General features: G+C 34.2%; 2 protein-coding genes across 3 annotated transcripts; both read left to right on the forward strand.

Moving 5' to 3' along the window:
- Positions 1-6,370: 6,370 nt before the first annotated feature.
- Positions 6,371-7,051, forward strand: LOC122610465 (transcription factor bHLH148-like). Its single transcript, XM_043783453.1, has one exon. The coding sequence runs from the start codon at positions 6,371-6,373 to the stop codon at positions 7,049-7,051; it is 681 nt and encodes a 226-aa protein (XP_043639388.1).
- A 2,225-nt stretch (positions 7,052-9,276) lies between these two features.
- On the forward strand, positions 9,277-13,827 carry LOC122579852 (carbamoyl-phosphate synthase small chain, chloroplastic). 2 transcript variants are annotated; one of them, XM_043752104.1, is made up of 11 exons: positions 9,277-9,385; positions 9,595-9,771; positions 10,261-10,381; positions 10,600-10,688; positions 10,764-10,824; positions 10,921-10,988; positions 11,090-11,218; positions 11,632-11,741; positions 11,830-12,177; positions 12,265-12,430; positions 13,486-13,827. In XM_043752104.1, exons 2-11 carry the CDS (start codon positions 9,636-9,638, stop codon positions 13,533-13,535), a joined length of 1,278 nt encoding a protein of 425 aa, XP_043608039.1. In that variant the 5' UTR covers positions 9,277-9,385; positions 9,595-9,635; the 3' UTR covers positions 13,536-13,827. The 2 variants fall into 2 exon arrangements, with proteins under 2 accessions (XP_043608039.1, XP_043608040.1); XM_043752105.1 differs by having other exon boundaries at positions 9,310-9,385; positions 9,624-9,771.
- Positions 13,828-18,951: the final 5,124 nt, after the last annotated feature.

Consider the following 18,951-nt stretch of genomic DNA (forward strand, 5'->3'; position numbering starts at 1 on the left):
CCTGGAACTTTTAGCTAACTACTAAAATGGTCCACCAGTGTTTTTTTTGTTTTCTATACATTAAGTTGTTATTATTATTATTATTATTATTAGAAATAAAATAAATAGAAATGAAATTAAATAGAAAAGGGTGGGGAGGAGAAGGAAGGGGTGGCGAGGTGCTTCTAGCAAAAAGAGAGGAGAATGGAGAAGAAGAAAAATCGGGGAGTGGAGGGGAGGAGTCCCCTGATAGTCTAATAAAACCCACGGCAACGCACATGGAAGATTACCTCGTGGAAAATATTAGTGGATTCCAACACCCACAGGTGCAGTGAAGCACATGCCAAAACGTCATCCAGAAAAATCCAATCAATATCATATGTCTTTTTCGTTAACTTCTTGTGGCTTTTTAATGTCCTTTGCAATCTAAGGTAGTGAGGTTAGTCAGGTAAAAGTAAAAAATGTTTGAAAACACTTACTTGTGTCACACCTTATTGTATTTTCTTAAAAAGAGTTATACTAACAAGGTCATATCGAAAGTGTTAGCAAACAGAATAAGAAGGATTCTTGGCCACTTAATACACGATACTCAAACCGCCTTTCTTAGTGATAGATTGATCCTGGATGGGCCGCTTATCCTGAATGAGGTGGTCTCCTGGGCAAAGAAAAACAAAAAGGAGATTTTTATTCTTAAGGTGGATTTCAATAAGGCCTATGATAACGTTAATTGGGATTTTTTAATTAGCGTTATGCAACAGTTGGGCTTCCCGGCGCGGTGGTGTAAATGGATCAAGGGCATTATCTCATCTGCCCGGGCTTCTGTTCTGGTCAATGGAGCTCCTACTTTCGAATTCACATGCCAAAAAGGCCTGCGCCAAGGCGATCCTTTTTCACCATTCCTGCTCATCTTGGTGATGGAAGTTCTCTCCTATCTGGTCAGGAAAGGTTGCGAGGCGGGGGTCATTCGTGGCATACAGCTCCCCAACCAAGGTCCGAAAATATCTCACTTACTCTATGCTGATGATTGTTCTTTTGTAGGTGAGTGGTCAGTGGAAAATCTCAAAATGTTGTCTCGACTCTTAAGAGTTTTTTACATATGCTCGGGTCTTAATATAAATTTAAACAAGTCGTCTCTATATGGTATTGGGGTGGACAACAACGAAGTCAAAAGATTGGCATGCATTTTCAAATGTAAAGATGATATTTTGCCTTTTGATCATTTGGGGATTCGGATTGGAAGTAATATGAATAGGGTGGCCAATTGGGATTTTCTTTTCAATATTTTTGAAACAAGATTGGCTCTTTGGAAAGCAAGTCTGATCTCAATGGCGGGTAGGGTGACTTTGATTAAATCGGTGCTAGAAAGCTTGCCATCATACTATTTTTCCTTGTTTAAAGTTCCTGAAAAGGTGATAAATGGTTTAGAGACAATTATTCGAAGATTTCTATGGGGTGGGTCGGATGAAGGCAACAAGATCCATTGGGTCTCGTGGGAAAGAGTCACCTCACCGATTAATAGGGGAGGTTTGGGACTTTGCAAGCTCAAGGATTCTAATATAGCTCTTTGAACACGGCGTGTTATGGAAAAGAGTAATTGATTCTCTTCACAATACAAAGCGATGTTGGGAGTCGATGCCAAGGAATAAAGTGTTAACTGGGGTATGGAATTCGATTGTAAACGGCATCGACAAAGTTAATGTTAAAGGGGCATTTTTAAATAGATGTTTTAGAGGGGATTATGGGAATGGTGAAGTCATACGGTTTTGGCTTGATGGCTGGATAAAAGATCAGCCACTTAAGGAGGTTTTTCAAAACCTTTTTAAACTTGAAAAGGAAAAAAAATGTCTTTTAAAAGAAAGGTTCCTTGATACTACTGGACATTTCGGGACCATGGGCATGTGGAGCCGAATGCCAACATCCACTGAAGAACTACATGAATGGAACGCGTTAATGATCATGATGGACAGTGTGGTTTTGAAATGGCAGGTGGACAAATGGACATGGGTTGGTGGAAAAAACGGTGACTTCTCAGTCAAAGGGGTAAAAGAATTTTTAAGGGGTGGTAACGATTATGGAGGGAGGTATATTTTTAAGTGGTCAAAATGGGTCACAAAAAAATGTAACGTCTTCATGTGGAGGGTTTCCATGGATAGAGTCCCGACAACGACAACACTTAGAGCAAGGAATGTTATTTTTGGCAGCTTGGGTTGCGTCTTCTGTGAGGAGGAGGAAGAATCGATTGAGCATCTCCTATGCTCATGTAATATGGCTTTGGATATTTGGTTCAGAGTTAGCAAATGGTGTAAAACAAGCCCACTCTTCTTTTTCTCCGTTAAAGATATTTTCGAATCTAGCAAGCATGTTGGCCTAACAGAAAAAAAAATGCAAGATTTTCAAAGGCGTGATGTTTGTCACATGTTGGTGTATATGGAAGGCAAGAAACGAGAAGAGGTTTCAAGACCGGGAGATCAATGTAGAAAAGATTTTTCAAGATATCAAGACCACTAGCTTTTTATGGTATAGAAATAGATCGAGAGTTGACACCATTAGTTGGCAAGAATGGAACATTTTTGAGGTTTGATATGTAATTACTTGTATGTAATACTTGGCCACTCCACTATTGTGTGAGTCTGGCGATTTGTGAATAAAATATACTTTAAAAAAAAAAAAGTTATACTCGTAATTACAAATTTATAGTTGTCGATTTCGCGACAGAGCTAGTAAAAGCTAGATTGTGTTTAACTTCTTTCAACCATCAACCGATACAACTTTTTTCATAAATTTGCATTTTGAAGAGTAAAAATATTGAAAAAAAAAAAAAACTCTCTTATGCCGCACATTCTAAATTTCTAATATTTACGAGACGGACGGGCTAGATTGATGCCATTGTATAACTGGTATAATATTATTATGTTTGATGCTATTGTTGTAACATGTATTCTGTAGTCCATATTACTAGCTCCTTGTTAATGTTTGAAATGACATTCCACCTTTTAGCAGTTGTGGAACTAGGGTTAAATGGGCCGGGTAGTACAATTTTTATCGTTTATCTTATATTTACGTAAAATAATGATACTGACTAAATTTTTATGAATTTTAACGATTTTTTTAAAAAAGATTTTTGGCTATTTTTAATGATTTTAAAGAGTTTTGGGCACTTTCGTATTTTTCATTTACTTGTATAATTTAATTGTACAAGTACGTCTTTGTAAGCTTTATTATTAAGATAATCTTATGAAAGTTTGGAATTAGTTATATTTATGGGTATCTCATATTTGTTTGACCCGTAACACTAATAAAATATACATTGGGACCTGTAGCCCGGATTATCCCTAAATTGTAAGTAGTTCCACCCGTGTCTTTTAAGTTCAAAAACTAAAAATTTGTTAAAAATGATTTTTTATCCTTTTATATATATATATTTGAAATTGTGTTAATTTAAAATATTATTATAGCTAAAATTAATTATTAAATTAATACTTTTAAATATTTTTTTCTCTAACTTACTTTTTATCCGTTTTAAATTAAGGATATGAGTAAAGTTTTGATAAAAGCATCAGGCCAAAATAGCAATGGTAGCACGTGGCACATCCCTTCAAAGTAACATGACTTCATAAATTCGTACATAAACATTTATTTCTGCAAAAACAAAAACACATCTTCCACGTGAGTTGAATTTAACCATGGCCTCAAATCGTATCCACTATACCCATTTGTCCAATAACTCATTATTTCAAGATATCGATAAACAGAGTATTTGGTTCAAAACTTCAAATAAAAGAATGATAAGTAGGAAAGATAAAGGAATACAAAGAGATACCGAATCATTAAAACAAGCATCATCTATCTTTGCCATTAGTCCATTACTAGTTAACTCTTCGACACCTTTTTATTTTTTATACCTTGTTAATGTATATGTTATTACTATCTATATAGATATAACACAAAGCTTTTTATGTAACTCTTTTAAAAAACATAATGCACAGAACATATAACTTTATCAATTATCTATGACTTTTTCAATTTAATGATTTCTCGCCACCTTAACTAATAAATCTTCGGTAAAACCTGTATCAGTCTCTTTACTTTACGTAATGATAAGACTGCCTATGTCTACCCCCTCCTCCTTCCTCTCCCAATACACCGTCGACGGTGTTGAGACCTAAAACACATGGAAGATGACAATTACTTACTTTTGATGTTTGTGTGTACCCATGAAAAAAATTTCAAAAATTCATATTTTCGCATAAGGTTGAGACTCGAGCGTGGTAGGTGGGTCGTAGCTGGTTACGGGCGAGTAGTTGGCTTGACATGTGTCTATTATATACCCGAATTGCGAGTGTAGTAGATGGGTCACGGGTTTCACAGATGATCATGGATGAGGTAGGTGGATTGAGAGTGAGTAGTTGGCTTGACACGTGCCGATAATCTAAACTAGTCACAAGCGCCAAACGTGAAGTTCTTATACGTCTAAAAATAAAGAGGGTTTTTTTTTTGTTGTGAGGACCATTCATGATAAAAAAAATATAGCCCAGAAATAAAAGTCATGAGTCGAGAACTATTATTTTATTTATAAGTGACTACATTGAGATGATAGATCTTGTATAAAAGATGTTTTTAAAATATTTTCTCTTGTTTATCTTGAACAAATTCTTGTAGCTGAATAACAGCTTGTTTTTATAAGAAATGATAATAATCGATTATTATTTTAGAACTATAAGTTTGTGCTTTCTGACAGGGTTATTTAATTATTGTGTTTTGATGATCCATTGATAAGGAGCAGTGCATCTATATATAAAGGCTACAATTTGGTTCATATAGGGTTCCATTCTTATGAATCACTCTTAATTACAAATACAAAAGCTTTAACCCTTAGGTGCCATATTCAATTTGCCTGCCCTTCTTAAATCTAAAATCTTGTTCTTGTCTTTTCAAAATAATAAAGTTGCATCAGATAATACTTCAAATATCTTCTTTGATTAATATGTGTCATAAAAAGCTTGCTATCCAAAACCCAAGGATCTGTAACTCTGTATAGAGGTATTTTGTTAAGTTATAACTATTGTTACTTGTAAATGAGTTTCTTAAAGCTATGCCATGTTATCTCATAATTGTGGGCAATTGCATACTAAAATAGTGATCGTGCTAAGTGAATCAACTAATTTCAACATCAACATCATAATCTACTACCACACGTGTTAATTAAAAAAAAATGGTAGATTGATGGAAACCTCTTAGCCCTATATACCCCATTGGTTACGCATAGCCCATTCAAGCCTTTGTTCATCATGTTATTAATTTTGACAAGGGAAAATATCGTAGATAAGGTATAAAGGTATGCGAGGCAAAGATGTCGATACTAGGAGGTCAAAAGGTAAGATCCATCATTATGTGAAAACTATATGAGACGATAGATGTTGTTGTCGCCCGTACTCCAAAAGCCATTACCATAAACCCCTGCATGACAGGCATAGGCTGCGAGTTAAGAGAATGTCATACTAATCAGGAAATATGTTGATCATCTTGTGCTTTAATCTGCATGATATCCTCCAAAGCCTAAGTCATAAGGTTTATTTATAGAACATGTAAGATGTAATATAATGTGTCAATCCTATGTTTCATATATACATGACTAATTAGGGAGATATCTCAGAAACTTCTTTCTACAATAGATTGGTAAAGTCAGTGCAAGTCTACGAGTTTTTTAAAATCAAATATGTCTCAAGTATGAATATGATGAATTGTTTCCATATGTCATAAGTCATAACTCATAATTATTAAAAAAATCCATATTTTATCAAACATGTTTTACATTATTATTATACGTACAGTATAACACCTTAAAATGTACATGTTTTATGATATATGTCTAAAAACAAATGATGTGCAGATTATCACCACAATTAGATAGCGAATGCTACATGAACCCAGTCTAGTCATAGGGAAGGTGTTTGTACAATGTAAATAGTTTAATTGTACGTTTTTACATACTTGCTAGTTAATACATCACATGCCAAGTTAGAACCTACCCATATAGATTCATTCAAATCCCCAAAATCTCCATTGATGCCTTTATCAAGTCATGGAGACAAACTAAAGCAGACAAGAAATTTAGGCCACCAAATGGGGCAATGGGGTCCAAGTCACCTCCACCATAATGCAAAAGAAACAAAACATGAACCCATATGTAAATACACACAACTTAAAGGACCAAAACCATATGTTACAACATATTTATAACACATAGAAGAACATGCTATTCCCTGCAACTTCTTATCCTTCATTTTATATCTCACAAGCTCTCTCACTATCATACACAAAAACCACAAAACATAACTCATTTTGAGATTTTATAGCCCTAATATTTTGTCTTTCAACGTTTTTTTAGACGATGCCTTTGTCACTTTTGATATCGAATTCAGATGATACACAAGTATTAATACATGATTCGATGAAACAAAAGAAGCAAAGGAAAATGTTACAAAGGCAATCAAATAATTCGCAAATGTTGAATAAAAAGAATACTTGCAACAACAAAAACAATACAACGTTATGGAAATCAGAAATGCGACAAAAAATGTATAGTACAAAATTGTTGAAAGCTCTTGGTCAGGCCCGGCTTGGCTCGGCTCGTCTTCATGGACAAGCTGTTCATGAAGCCGCTGACCGTGTCCTAGCTATGACAGCTAAAGGACAAAGCAGATGGAGCCAGACCATCCTTAAAAACAAACTTAAGTGTAAGTTTATGAAATGTAAGCCGAGAAAACAAGTGACAAATGGAAACACGCGATTAAAGAAGCCGAAGCCAGGTATTTTGAAGTCGAAATGGAAGAAGAATATATCGGTCGTGGCAAGAAAAGGTCGTGATCTTGGCCGGATAATTCCGGGTTGCAAGAAACAAGCATTGGTTGTTGTGTTAGAAGAGGCTACTGATTATATTGCCGCTCTAGAAATGCAAGTTAAAGCCATGGCTACTTTAGCTGACCTTTTTAGTGGCGGCTATAATTCTGGATTTGGCAATGGAGCCGTGGATCTAAGTCGGCTTGGTATTAGCCAGACATCAACTAGCTAGTAATTTTTTTGTTTTTGATTATTTATATTTTTGAAGCTATTCATATATAAATTGTAGTATTTGTTTGTAGTGTTGTATTGTTAATTTTTTTTTTCTTAATTTTTTGTTATCCTTTTTTAGGATTTGATTTTTGAAAATCCTATTTTTAGAAGTAAAATTGTTGAATTGAAACATTGTTGCAACTTGCAAGTATATGTATGTTTGTTTGGTAAAAGTTATAAGTTTGCCATGAAGAACAAAGTGATTGAATAATATCTTATTAGTATGAGCCTAATAAAAACCTCAAATAAAATCATTTGAGTGACAAAATGTGATAAGTCGAAAAAATTCATCCATAAGATATAACTTTGCTATACTTATACGATGCGACGACGATAACACACATCGTATCATTCTCTTGATTCAAGATATACGCACTACTCCAATGAAGAACTAGTTTGTTTTTGTCATAATTGTGGTCTCCTAGTTGGTACATCAATAAACCAATATCATTAATCATATTAGTTCTTTCCAAAAGATTAATTTGAATTACTGGGACACTAGTACTAGTCTTATCCCATAACCAATATCACTTAATCTATGACCAACAACGACGTCACAATAGTTAACAAAAATAGATGTATTAAAACATAAATTCATGCATCATAGTCTTGGTTATATAAATTTGGCGCTTCATGTTAACATTCAAATGTTTACGACTTTCACAAAATACTTAAAGAAAATTACAAACTACGAGCATGGTACCCGCGTAATGCGGTGACGCTAGCGGGGACGGCGGTCTTGTGGTGTCGGTCAGTGACGGATCCAGGAATTTTAACGGAAGGGGCCTTTTTTTTACCTTCTTGAAAGTTTTCTAATGAGTTCTTTTTGTTTTTTTGGGTTTTTGTAAAGGGACTTGATGTAATTTTGGGTTGGAAGTTGGAACTTGAGTTTTTTTGTTGGAGTAGTGCTGTTTATAAAACAATATATATGCAAACGAAGGAGTCAAATGAAATCCTTTGTACGTAAAAATAAAAAACACTGGCTTCGGAAACTCAGGTGATGAATTTTTAGATGGATCCGAGCTTGTTAAACCCGAGTAACGGCTGATGATACGAACTCGTGTTTCTAAGACTCGGGTCATATACTCTTTTCAATTTCGCAACCAGTGTGTCAATTCAAGTAAAATATGCAACGCATAACCTTTTTTGAACCACAAAAAATATAGAAAGTAAATTTGGTCGAGATATACTGACCACTAATCAAAGAGTTGTTATCAAGGATAAAATTAAAAAATGTTGAATACATAAGGCAACAAATGTGAAATTGATGATTTGCCTCATTATTTTTGGATTGAGAATAACTTATGACTACAGTTTATAAACATGGTTGTTTACAAAAATGTCATTTACCCCATTTTCCCAAAGATGAGTAATTTTATAAGTTTTTTCTTTGGTTCCTCCTTTTTAAATATCATTAGTCTAACTTAAAATTCATAGGGACGTTACTATTAAAAAAAAAATTTCTAACAATCTTGGATTGAGGTTGGGGTGGTGACCCCCCTCATCCTTAATTGAATCCGCCAATAATGTCGGTGATGCTATTATTGACATGGTTGTAAAACTCGGCCGATACAACTGAGTCTTGAGAATCGGCTCGTGTATCGGCTTTCTGGCGATACGAGTTTTTGGGTCAATTTGGTCATGACTCGGCTAGATCGGTCAAGACTCGGCTAGATCGGATTGGACAACCAAAGTCAAACCTTTTTTTTTGAAGGGGCTTATAGTAAAAAATGTGATTTTCCGAAAAAGAAAAAAGATTTTTGAAGGGGCTTATAGTAAAACACCAAAAAAAAAAAAAATAATTCCGAAATTATTTTCACAAATCCTTTACTCTAAACCCTTTAGCCACCGCCACACACACACTAATTCTCTTCATAAAGGCGGCGACTGACCGACTCACACATCTGGAAAATTAAAGGTATATATATAGTCTTGGTTATAAAATTCATGCATCATTCTATATAGTCTTGGTTATAAAATTTGGCGCATCATGTACTTTCGAGTTTCACAAAATACTCAATGAAAATCGCAAACTATAACGACTTTGCAAAATCGAAATGTCCAATCCCTAGTCAAAGAAAATTAGGAAAAACAAAATTTGTGATGAAAGTAAACACCTTCTTATTTTTGAAGGGGCTTATAGTAAAACACCAAAAGGAAAAAAGAAAAAAAAAAAGATTTTCCCAAATTATATTCACAAACCCTTTGCTCTAAACCCTTCAGCCACCGCCACACACACACTAGTCTCTTCACAGAGGCGGCGACTGACCCTCACACACCCGGAAAACTAAAGGTATATATATATATATATTATCATTTCTTAAAATATTAGCTTAATTATTTATCTGCAAAATAAAACTTGCTGCCACTCCTGTATAAATTAAAGTTGTACAACTTATATAATAATTTGTTGTATTTGTCATTTTTCTATATTGGTATTGTTTGTTTGTATAATAATCAAGTTTTACTCATCATTTTGATTAATTTGAATATATATTGTAGCATTTGGTTTGACCCAAAAATATATATAGAGTGATACAAGAATGGCAGCTAAGGCAATGTATCTACCCGTAACCCCGTTACTTTCAACCCCGGTTACTGAAAAGTCGATGCGAGTTAGATCGTTCACCGTTAAATGCTCGACGGGTTCGGTTTCCACCGGGGGTTCTGTAGCTACTGGTATGTGACACCATATTCTTTGGTGAATTTTATATCATTTCAGTTGCTTGTGATTGAAGATGTTGGTAATGCTATAACTATGGTTATTTTTTGGTTCTGTTTTTTTTTATAAATTTGCTCGCTTGTAAAGTTAGGACGACGATTTGGGTTGTAACAGAGATATTTTGTTGTGAAGTTCTATCAATTAATGCATTACTAGTTATGACTTATAAGCGTAATTCTTGTGTGATTGTATGTAAGAAAATCTTGGATTTTTTTTAATGGTTAGGGACTACCTAAAAGGACAAGATTTAACAAAGTTACACAAACTGTGTTATGTAAGATATAATATCACACGCTGTGTTGTACGAAGCACTTAAATGTTGAAATGTATGACGTGTTTTTGAATGCATTGAAATAAGAAACTTCCAACAAGTTGAAGTAGTTTGGTTTTCTAGATACAGTCTTCCATGTCTAGAGCTAATGGAAATTAAATTTTGGAAAATGTAGCTCCATGGAAGGTTGCGGATGCTCGACTTGTGCTTGAAGATGGATCCATTTGGAGGGCTAAATCATTTGGTGCTTCAGGGACTCAAGTTGGTGAAGTTGTATTCAACACTTCGTTGACGGGGTAAGATGGAGTAACACTATTACCCTTTTCTGCGATCTCGAGTCATTTATATTTTCTGTTTTGTAAGAATTGCAGTTGTTTATCCTCGACCGATGTAATATTTCTGTTTCACTTTTAAGTCTAGACCACGAGTTGGATATACAATAATTTGGATGGATAAAAGCATGATCTTTTTTTACTTGAAGTTTCTGCTTAATGATATATATGATCATGTGTAGGTATCAAGAAATTCTTACTGACCCAAGCTATGCGGGGCAGTTTGTCTTGATGACTTGCCCACATATAGGCAATACCGGGATTAATATCGGTAAGGTATTACTCCTGTATTATTGGTAGGGTAAATTTTAATTCTAGTGATCTGAATGAAGTTCGTATTTTGCAGATGATGAAGAATCAATCCAGTGTTTCCTGGCTGGTTTAGTAATTAGAAGTTTAAGTATTAGGTACACTACATTCATGTGATCATTCTTATTATTGTTTTGATTATATTACCCCAAGGGCAGCCGAATTTGATTTTGATTACTGAAATATATTTCCAGCACCTCAAACTATAGATGCACAGAATCACTATCTGACTATTTGTCGAAAAGAAACATCATGGGAATATGTAAGTTTTTTCTGATCTGATACTAACTACTGTATACCCCGCCTAGGTGAAGATAGTTTTTTGATTATTATTGAATTATGCTGTTGTTTCTTCCGGTATAGATGATGTTGACACTCGCGCAATCACTCGTCGGTTACGAGAAGATGGAAGCTTGATTGGTGTATTGAGCACAGAAAAATCCAAAACCGATGCAGAACTCTTGGAGATGTCACGGACATGGAATATTGTTGGTAAATGTCTTCTCTATAGGTGGCAGCTTGGAGGAAATGGGGGTTGGGGTTGGGGGTATAGGGTTAAAGCAGATAAGCTTTTATTAAGTTTGATTGGTATTTACTGTTCCAGTTATGTTTATTACACACATAGTAAGTCTGCCTGTATTTTTATCTAGGAGGTTTTGGGCAATAAAGTACTCTTCAGATAAATTTTAACCCGTTTGACCGGTTTCCTTTAACCGTTGTAGAAAAAATCATAAATGTACTTTAAACTAACAGAACATTACCCAATCCCGCATGTATGCGGCTGTTTAAAGTAAACCATAGCCCCAAATGGTTCATATTTAGTAGTAAATACTTATCTGTGAAACTCAGACCCTTCAGTAGTGATACATTGCTGGTAATAAGATCTTATTTGACATCTTTTGCAGGTGTGGATTTAATTTCCAATGTATCCTGTAAGGAACCTTATGAATGGGTTGGAAAGACAGGTTTAGAATGGGATTTTAACTCTAACAGAAGATTTGGAGAGACTTTCCATGTTAGTGTTCCAATACTAAATTCGTATAAAGTTTAATAATAGTTGCTCTAGTCTAACCTGTTTATTTTGCGTTCTCTATTGAATGAAGGTTGTTGCGTATGATTTTGGTATCAAGCACAATATATTGAGGCGATTGGCATCTTATGGCTGCAAAATCACCGTTGTTCCTTCAACATGGCCGGCTTCTGAAACTCTTAAAATGAATCCAGATGGGGTTCTCTTCAGCAATGGCCCAGGTGACCCGTCTGCAGTTCCTTACGCTGTTGAGACAGTCAAAGAGATTATTGGAAAGGTTCCCGTTTTTGGGATTTGTATGGGGCATCAGTTGCTTGGTCAGGCCTTGGGTGGGAAAACATATAAAATGAAATTTGGTCATCATGGAGGGAATCACCCTGTTCGTAACCTTCGAAATGGCAGTGTTGAGATTAGTGCACAGGTATGGTGAACAAATATCAATGCTATCTCAGGCTTACTATGTTATCCGGAAATAGTGTTACAAAAATGATCTGTGTATCTGTTGCAGAATCACAATTATGCTGTTGACCCGGAGTCACTCCCTAATGGGGTGGAAGTAACACATGTCAATCTGAATGATGGAAGCTGTGCAGGTCTTGCTTTCCCTCAACAGAAGCTCATGTCCCTTCAGTACCACCCCGAAGCCTCTCCGGGGCCTCATGATTCAGATCTAGGTAATTGGTTCCTTTATGCTTATCATTCTTGTAACATACTTGACATAATATGCATATGACATCATTCTTAATTACATTAATCACTAGGATACACTCCTTTCATTACTTTTCAAGGGTATTTTTTGCAATAATCCACTTTCTGGAAAGTTTTCCGTCAAAAAATTGTTTGCTATTTTTGTCTACGCTAATAAGTTGTTAAAAAGTTTGTAGTTGAGGTTAGGTTAGCTTAAGCTTTGCTTGGCTCATATATAAATAGAGTATGGGCCAAGATCATGTCTATGGGTGAGCAACCAAAACCCATTTAGATCAGTGCAATTTCGGTTTGAGCCAATAACCAATCTTGAATTCAGGTGTTCACAACTATTCATATTAAGTTGCAAATATTCCCAACTTCAAAAAATACGAGCTTCGAAAGGGATACTGCTTTTAGGCCAAGAAGATTGGAACTACACCGACACTCATTTAGGCATGCTAAGCTTTGGTCATGTAGGTTCTTGCTGTGGAACTATAGCCATAACAGGCTTATGTTGGCTTAGTTAAATGGACCAACTTGACAGGCCCAGGCTTGCCTTGGTGGCTGGTTTCAAACATACCCTTATTGGTTTTAGCATACTAGATATCATATTGGCTTTTCTGAAGGTTGCTATTTGACAATTCGTTCAATACTTTTCTTACACCAAATGCCAGGTCAAACCTTGCAATATTCATGCATGTGCAGAGTACCATATAGAAATTGAATAAAGCAAACTTTTCTGCATTGGTGGGATTTCTGGATTAAGTTGAATCTATTCATATTGTTTTTCACAATTTATCTTTGAAAAGTGAGAAATAGATTAATGCTTCAGTTTAACCCCTTGTCTAATCAGACATTCTATATATTATTGAACATATTCCAATGTTTTAACTTCTAAAAATTTTAGTTGATTAACAAACGTTAGATTTGCTTTATGTTGATATTTGTAGCATCACTTTCAGATTATGTTGATATACCTTCTGTTTTAATGTTAAAGATGTGTTTCGTCTAAATACCTAACAAAGTTAACATTCGAGTGCAGTATTCCAACAATTTATGGAGTTAATGAGAAAAGAAAAGGTACATACATGATTATCGATGCAAATCTCTATAATGATTGTCATGAGAGAAATGCCTCTGCTGTATGCGGTCCAAGCAGCTAGAAGTATATCCGACTAATATATGATGAAGAAAATATCGAAGATTAAGATGTTATGTTTATTGTAAGACCTGTATGAATATTTGTTTTTTCAGTGAATTATTTGTATTAGTAGAATTTGGTTAATAAGACTACTTTGTTACTAACTAATAATCATAACGCTTACTTAAATTCTTGAATCTATTTGGAAATATAACCAGTTGTGAGATACTGTATATCGGTCAATACAAATAATTATATCACTTAAATCCTCAAATTTATTTGGAAATATAACCAGTTGTGATATACTTTGTATCGGTGAATGTTTGTAGTAGAACAGTACAAATAACTTATCTGTAAACTAATTATGGAGAAATACATGTTGAATTTTGAAAATCGAAAGTGTTGTTTAATCCAAATTATTTGGTTTTGTTACTTTCATGAATGCGAGCAAAAGATGACATCGAAAGGAAGTTATATGTGCTCAATATAAGCAAAATATGAGTTCCACACATTACTGTTTCACTTCTCTCCATTTGAAACCAAAGATTTCCATCTTTGCTTTCTGCTTACAGAGCGAAGATTCCTGATATCGAGAAGTGCTTAGATATCGTTGCTACTTGACGAGGCAAGGACAGTGATGAGGTTTGTTATTGTACTGTAAATTTGCCTTTTTTCTCCACACCAGAATCCACTTTTAGTTTGCTTTAGCTATTTTGTTGAGAAATGATTCTTTATGCTTGGCTTATAAATAGTTTGATTTCACTTCACTTATGTGCAGTCAGATACATATTGTAGTTGTCTGCACACTCGGTTAAGTAGGCTCTTTCAGGCAATGTTTTAAAAACCGTAGCCTAGATTGAACCAACTCCTTGCCAATTCACAGTCCAACCTAGTTACATTAGATCCACTGCCAACAATTTCACCATGTATCATCATATGAGTAACACACTCTTATATTACAGGATTTTCCAGCTCCCATTTCTTTTGTTTCATGGCTATTGTCTCAAATTCACTACGAATGGATACGACTCTAATTTTAATCGTCTTTTTATCACTCAAACATTTTCCTTTAGAACTTCTAGAGCTCCTATAGTTGTAGTAACATGTCTTCTGCTACAAATTGGATGGACCATATATAGTACCTGCAGACTCCCTATTTATCCCTTCTTTCTAGTATCCTAAGATCGTTGATTTATGATAGAGACGATGTTGAAATTGCCACCATTTTATTATCTCTTTTGTTTACATCATGTAAAGCAGTCGACTTCTCTGCTACAGAACTTGGAAAATATAATTGCCAGTTTAGAAGTTCTAGTTGGTGATCTACAGTTCTTATGAGATCAAGTCACTGTTACCCAGGTACCATACTCGACCATTTTTATCTGTAGGTAGAAGTCGAGCAGGTGTAAAATATATATACTTAATACTACTTAATTTTAGAAAAAAGATTATATTTTGACATCACAATATCAAACCTTATTCTTATCAAATCCAGAGTTGATAATAGTGACACATTCTTGCTGGTTTTATTACCAGTCTTTTGTCTTTGTAGTACTTAATAAAAGATTTATTGTTGCTATCATTATTTTAGACACAAGATAGGAATATTCAAGGTGTGTCATATGATTACTAATTGGACAGTAATCTAGCTTCAAAGAATTTGTATCTGTAGTGGCTTCGACAGTCAATCTCTATTACGTTATGCATCTCATATGCGATATTTCCAAATCTGTCGACATCTATATACTCTGTAATGCGGAGTATCCTCTGTTTTCGAGTGACTGACTTCTGGAAACATCTTTCTTGGCTTTTTTGATATCAGGTTTAATCATTATTTTGAAAAGAGCCAAAAATAGTTGGTATGATGTGTCATTTTGGACCAAAAAACTTGGGTTATATTTCTTTGAGACTCTCATCTTGTGTTATACAGTATTTCGTTAAACGGGCAAAAATGAATAGAGCCAGCCAGGTTTCTTACTTCTGTATCTTTAAGTAACATAGGTTGATAGATTAATGCTTAATTTTCCTGAAATGCAACATTAATGTTTATGTTTCCTGAAAATTGGTTTGCAGGTCCCAAGAGATTGTATGATTTGTTATTTTATCTTTCAAAAACATTTTTTATGCTGTGGTAACGTATTTGCTTAATGTTATCGTTGCCAATTATTGATCGTGATTCGGGTCCACAACACATCTATTATTGAACATTATTTTAGAATTTGGCTACTAAGTCATCATATTCTCTTCCATTTGAAATAAGCTAATTTTGGTCAAAGATTTTGCATATATAGCTGAGCTACCATTTTGTATCATTGTTTGGCTGTTTTGTCATTAATTTGTGTAGGTTGCTGGCTACATATGTATTGTTCTCTGAATTCCTTGGTGGACTAGGTTATATACTTATATGTAGACCAAAACAAGTCTATCTGGCCAGGTTTTGGGTGATTTGATTTGCCAAGGAAAATTTCCATATTTGGTTTTATTAACAATGAATTTAATATAAATGATGAACAAGTTGATATAATTTTATTAACAATGAATTTAATATAAATGATGAACATGATGATCCGGCAAGAAGTTCGTTTACTTGGTAAAAGCGTGAAAGATTTCATATTCTCTTAGTTAAATGAATGAATATGTACGTATGTATCATTAATGTACGTGGATGGTAATTAGCTTCTTCTTTATTGTCAAAATGTGTTTTTTTTTTGTGTTCAATTTTTTTTCTCTTTTTAACATATATAGGAACATGAAAAAAATATTGTTTCCTAACAAAATCTGTTTTTGCTTAACTAAATCAATAAGGAAATTTTTATTCACACACCTCATTTTTCTTAGCAAACACCCCATGTACGCCATATATAAACCTATATCTTGCATATAGTATTTAGGCGACGACCTATACACCACCATATACGCGAACTATAAACCTAGACATGTGACGTGCCGGAGGTAATTTTGTGATAATAGGGAAGTGTTGCACACCCATCAATAAATATGAACAATCTTTCAGAATCGTCACCAAATTTATCCTTGAAATAACTAATTAAATTTACTTGCAAATGACGTACTAACATCCGTATGGATCTTTCATTTGGTCAACTCGAATACCAAAAATACATAAGCCAAGTCAAATTTTATACTTCATCACTCCTCTATACCAATACTAAAAATATACATATATACTACTAGTCCACCACTTCTAGAGTGACATGAAAAAGTCAACTCTATAGATAAAATGTTATCCATGTTTCAAAAAGAAGTGTTTAAAAGTTGAATGATGTATCTCTCATAGTCTCATCCTTTAAAAAAGGTTGACTGTGCATTTGTTGTATTAGACTACTTTTGTAATTTTTGTCAAAAGCAGAACAACAAAAACATTATCCTTTGCAGTTGGCTGACTGATTCAAAAGCAGTAGTTTTTGTTTGTATGTTTTCCAACTTTGACTTGGGCCATAAATTATATATGACTCCTCAGCTACCCTCCCTCTGAACCTATGCCCCCCATCTTGTTGTCATGGTCCAAAAGTCTCTAGTTGTAGTTGTAGTTGGTCTATAGTGAAAGATGGAGACTTGGGCTTGTTTCCATTTTGGGGAATACATGTTGAATTACAAACACTGCAAAACAAACTACAGTAATGTAAATTTGTTGCAAATTAAATTTATATTCTTAACAAGTGATTTTAAACATGGAAATTGTTGATCAGTAAATAAACACTCCTGTCTCGAGTTTATTGTCTTTATCTTACTAGTATTTGTTTAAAAAGTTCTCATCTTTCATTTATCAGAGAATATGAGTTTAAGTTTTTGTATTTAGCTTATCTTAGTGACCAATGTTTTCAAACCGGCCAGTCCAATCGGTTGGACCATGGTTGGACCGGAATTTGAACTTATTCTTTGACTACCTCCAAGATGTTTGTTTAAAGAGGTCCGAACAACTAGACCACCTTAAGCGTAAGTTGTCATTGATTTATTGTTGTTAGTTGTATTAATTATAAATGACATAACTGCTTAAAAAAACTATAAATGACATAAATTTCACGTGTACATTTTTTTGTTGAATCAGTAAGGCCGGTGCTTATAATGACAAGCTTTTTGGAGTTTCTTGCCTGCGCTTCAGCATCACATCATTTAGGACTCCACTCAGGACTCTCCATGTTTATAAGACAAGCTTCTTGAAACTTCTTTGCCACATCATTCAAAATTTTCTATTATATTTTATTACTTAAAAAAAAAATTAATAAGCACTTTATAAATGATTAAAAAAAACATAAAATAAAATCACATATAAATTAATAAAATTTTAAACATACAAAAGTTAAAAGACTAAATTAATTTTAAGGGGTTATATTTAAAATTTATAAAACTAGCAAAATTATTCATCATTTTAGTAATATTTAAGGGTTACATTTGAAAATTAGTAATTGGTGTGTCTAAAGATACGCCTAATAGTAAGATAATGGCATGTGAAAAAAATCAGGGGGCAAGATTAGGAAAAAGAATTAGTGGAATCCACATGTCAAATTCTTAAAGTTTTAGGTTGATTTTTAAGCATATAAGTTAGGTTGATTAATCATTTTCCATAATCAATATATATCATCACACATTCACACCACCAATACCCCTTCGTCTTCATTACTAATCGGCGTCCACTTGCAAATCAACACACACACAATATAGAAACATAAAAAGAAAACGACAACTTGATAGGAACTGTCTAATCCCATATACCGAATTTGTATCCACATAACCCTCAGGAGGAAACATATACAAAAATATATCTATATCATTATCATACATATATATATATGTAAACCACAAAAGAAAAAAAGAAAAAGAAACAAAAAACATATTCATGGCCCCACCTCATGTCGTCTTCCAACTTCTTCACAGTGGCGTTTTGCTCGGACGCACCTCGCGAGAAGCTTGCTGCCAATGACGTCCAGCTTCTCCACCTCAGAGGACACACCTAAGGGACGCTTATAAGCACCGGCCTAAATTGTTCTTGCTGAATTAAATAATTGCACTTTTTTTTTGTATTTGTGTTGAAATGAATATTCATCATACTCTTATAATATATTAAAATTATAGACTTTAGGTTGAAAATTTACATTTTTAGAATATGTGAAATCATCAGTATACTCGTCTCACCTGTTTAAGTTATTTATGCTTAATTCCTAAAATACATACATTACCCCATTATATCAATTACCTATACTACTTTCAACCACCACCACCCAATCGCCGCCACCATTACATTACCCCTGCCGCCACCATTGTCGTGGCATTACGCGGGGTCACGGGTACCCCGCTATCTATACCGACATTTGTATCTATTCTTAATTAGTTAAAATTTAAGATTGAAAA

Source organism: Erigeron canadensis, chromosome 8, assembly GCF_010389155.1.
Source record: "Erigeron canadensis isolate Cc75 chromosome 8, C_canadensis_v1, whole genome shotgun sequence".
Taxonomy (NCBI): domain Eukaryota; kingdom Viridiplantae; phylum Streptophyta; class Magnoliopsida; order Asterales; family Asteraceae; genus Erigeron; species Erigeron canadensis.

What these genes read in the sequence shown, in the direction of transcription:
- LOC122610465 (XM_043783453.1), top strand. Translation starts at nt 6,371, where the DNA reads ATGCCTTTGTCACTTTTGATATCGAATTCAGATGATACACAAGTATTA.
- LOC122579852 (XM_043752104.1), top strand. Translation starts at nt 9,636, where the DNA reads ATGGCAGCTAAGGCAATGTATCTACCCGTAACCCCGTTACTTTCAACC. An exon ending in CAATACCGGGATTAATATCG is followed by an intron (nt 10,689 to 10,763) that starts GTAAGGTATTAC and finishes CGTATTTTGCAG; the next exon opens with ATGATGAAGAATCAATCCAG. An exon ending in ACGGACATGGAATATTGTTG is followed by an intron (nt 11,219 to 11,631) that starts GTAAATGTCTTC and finishes CATCTTTTGCAG; the next exon opens with GTGTGGATTTAATTTCCAAT.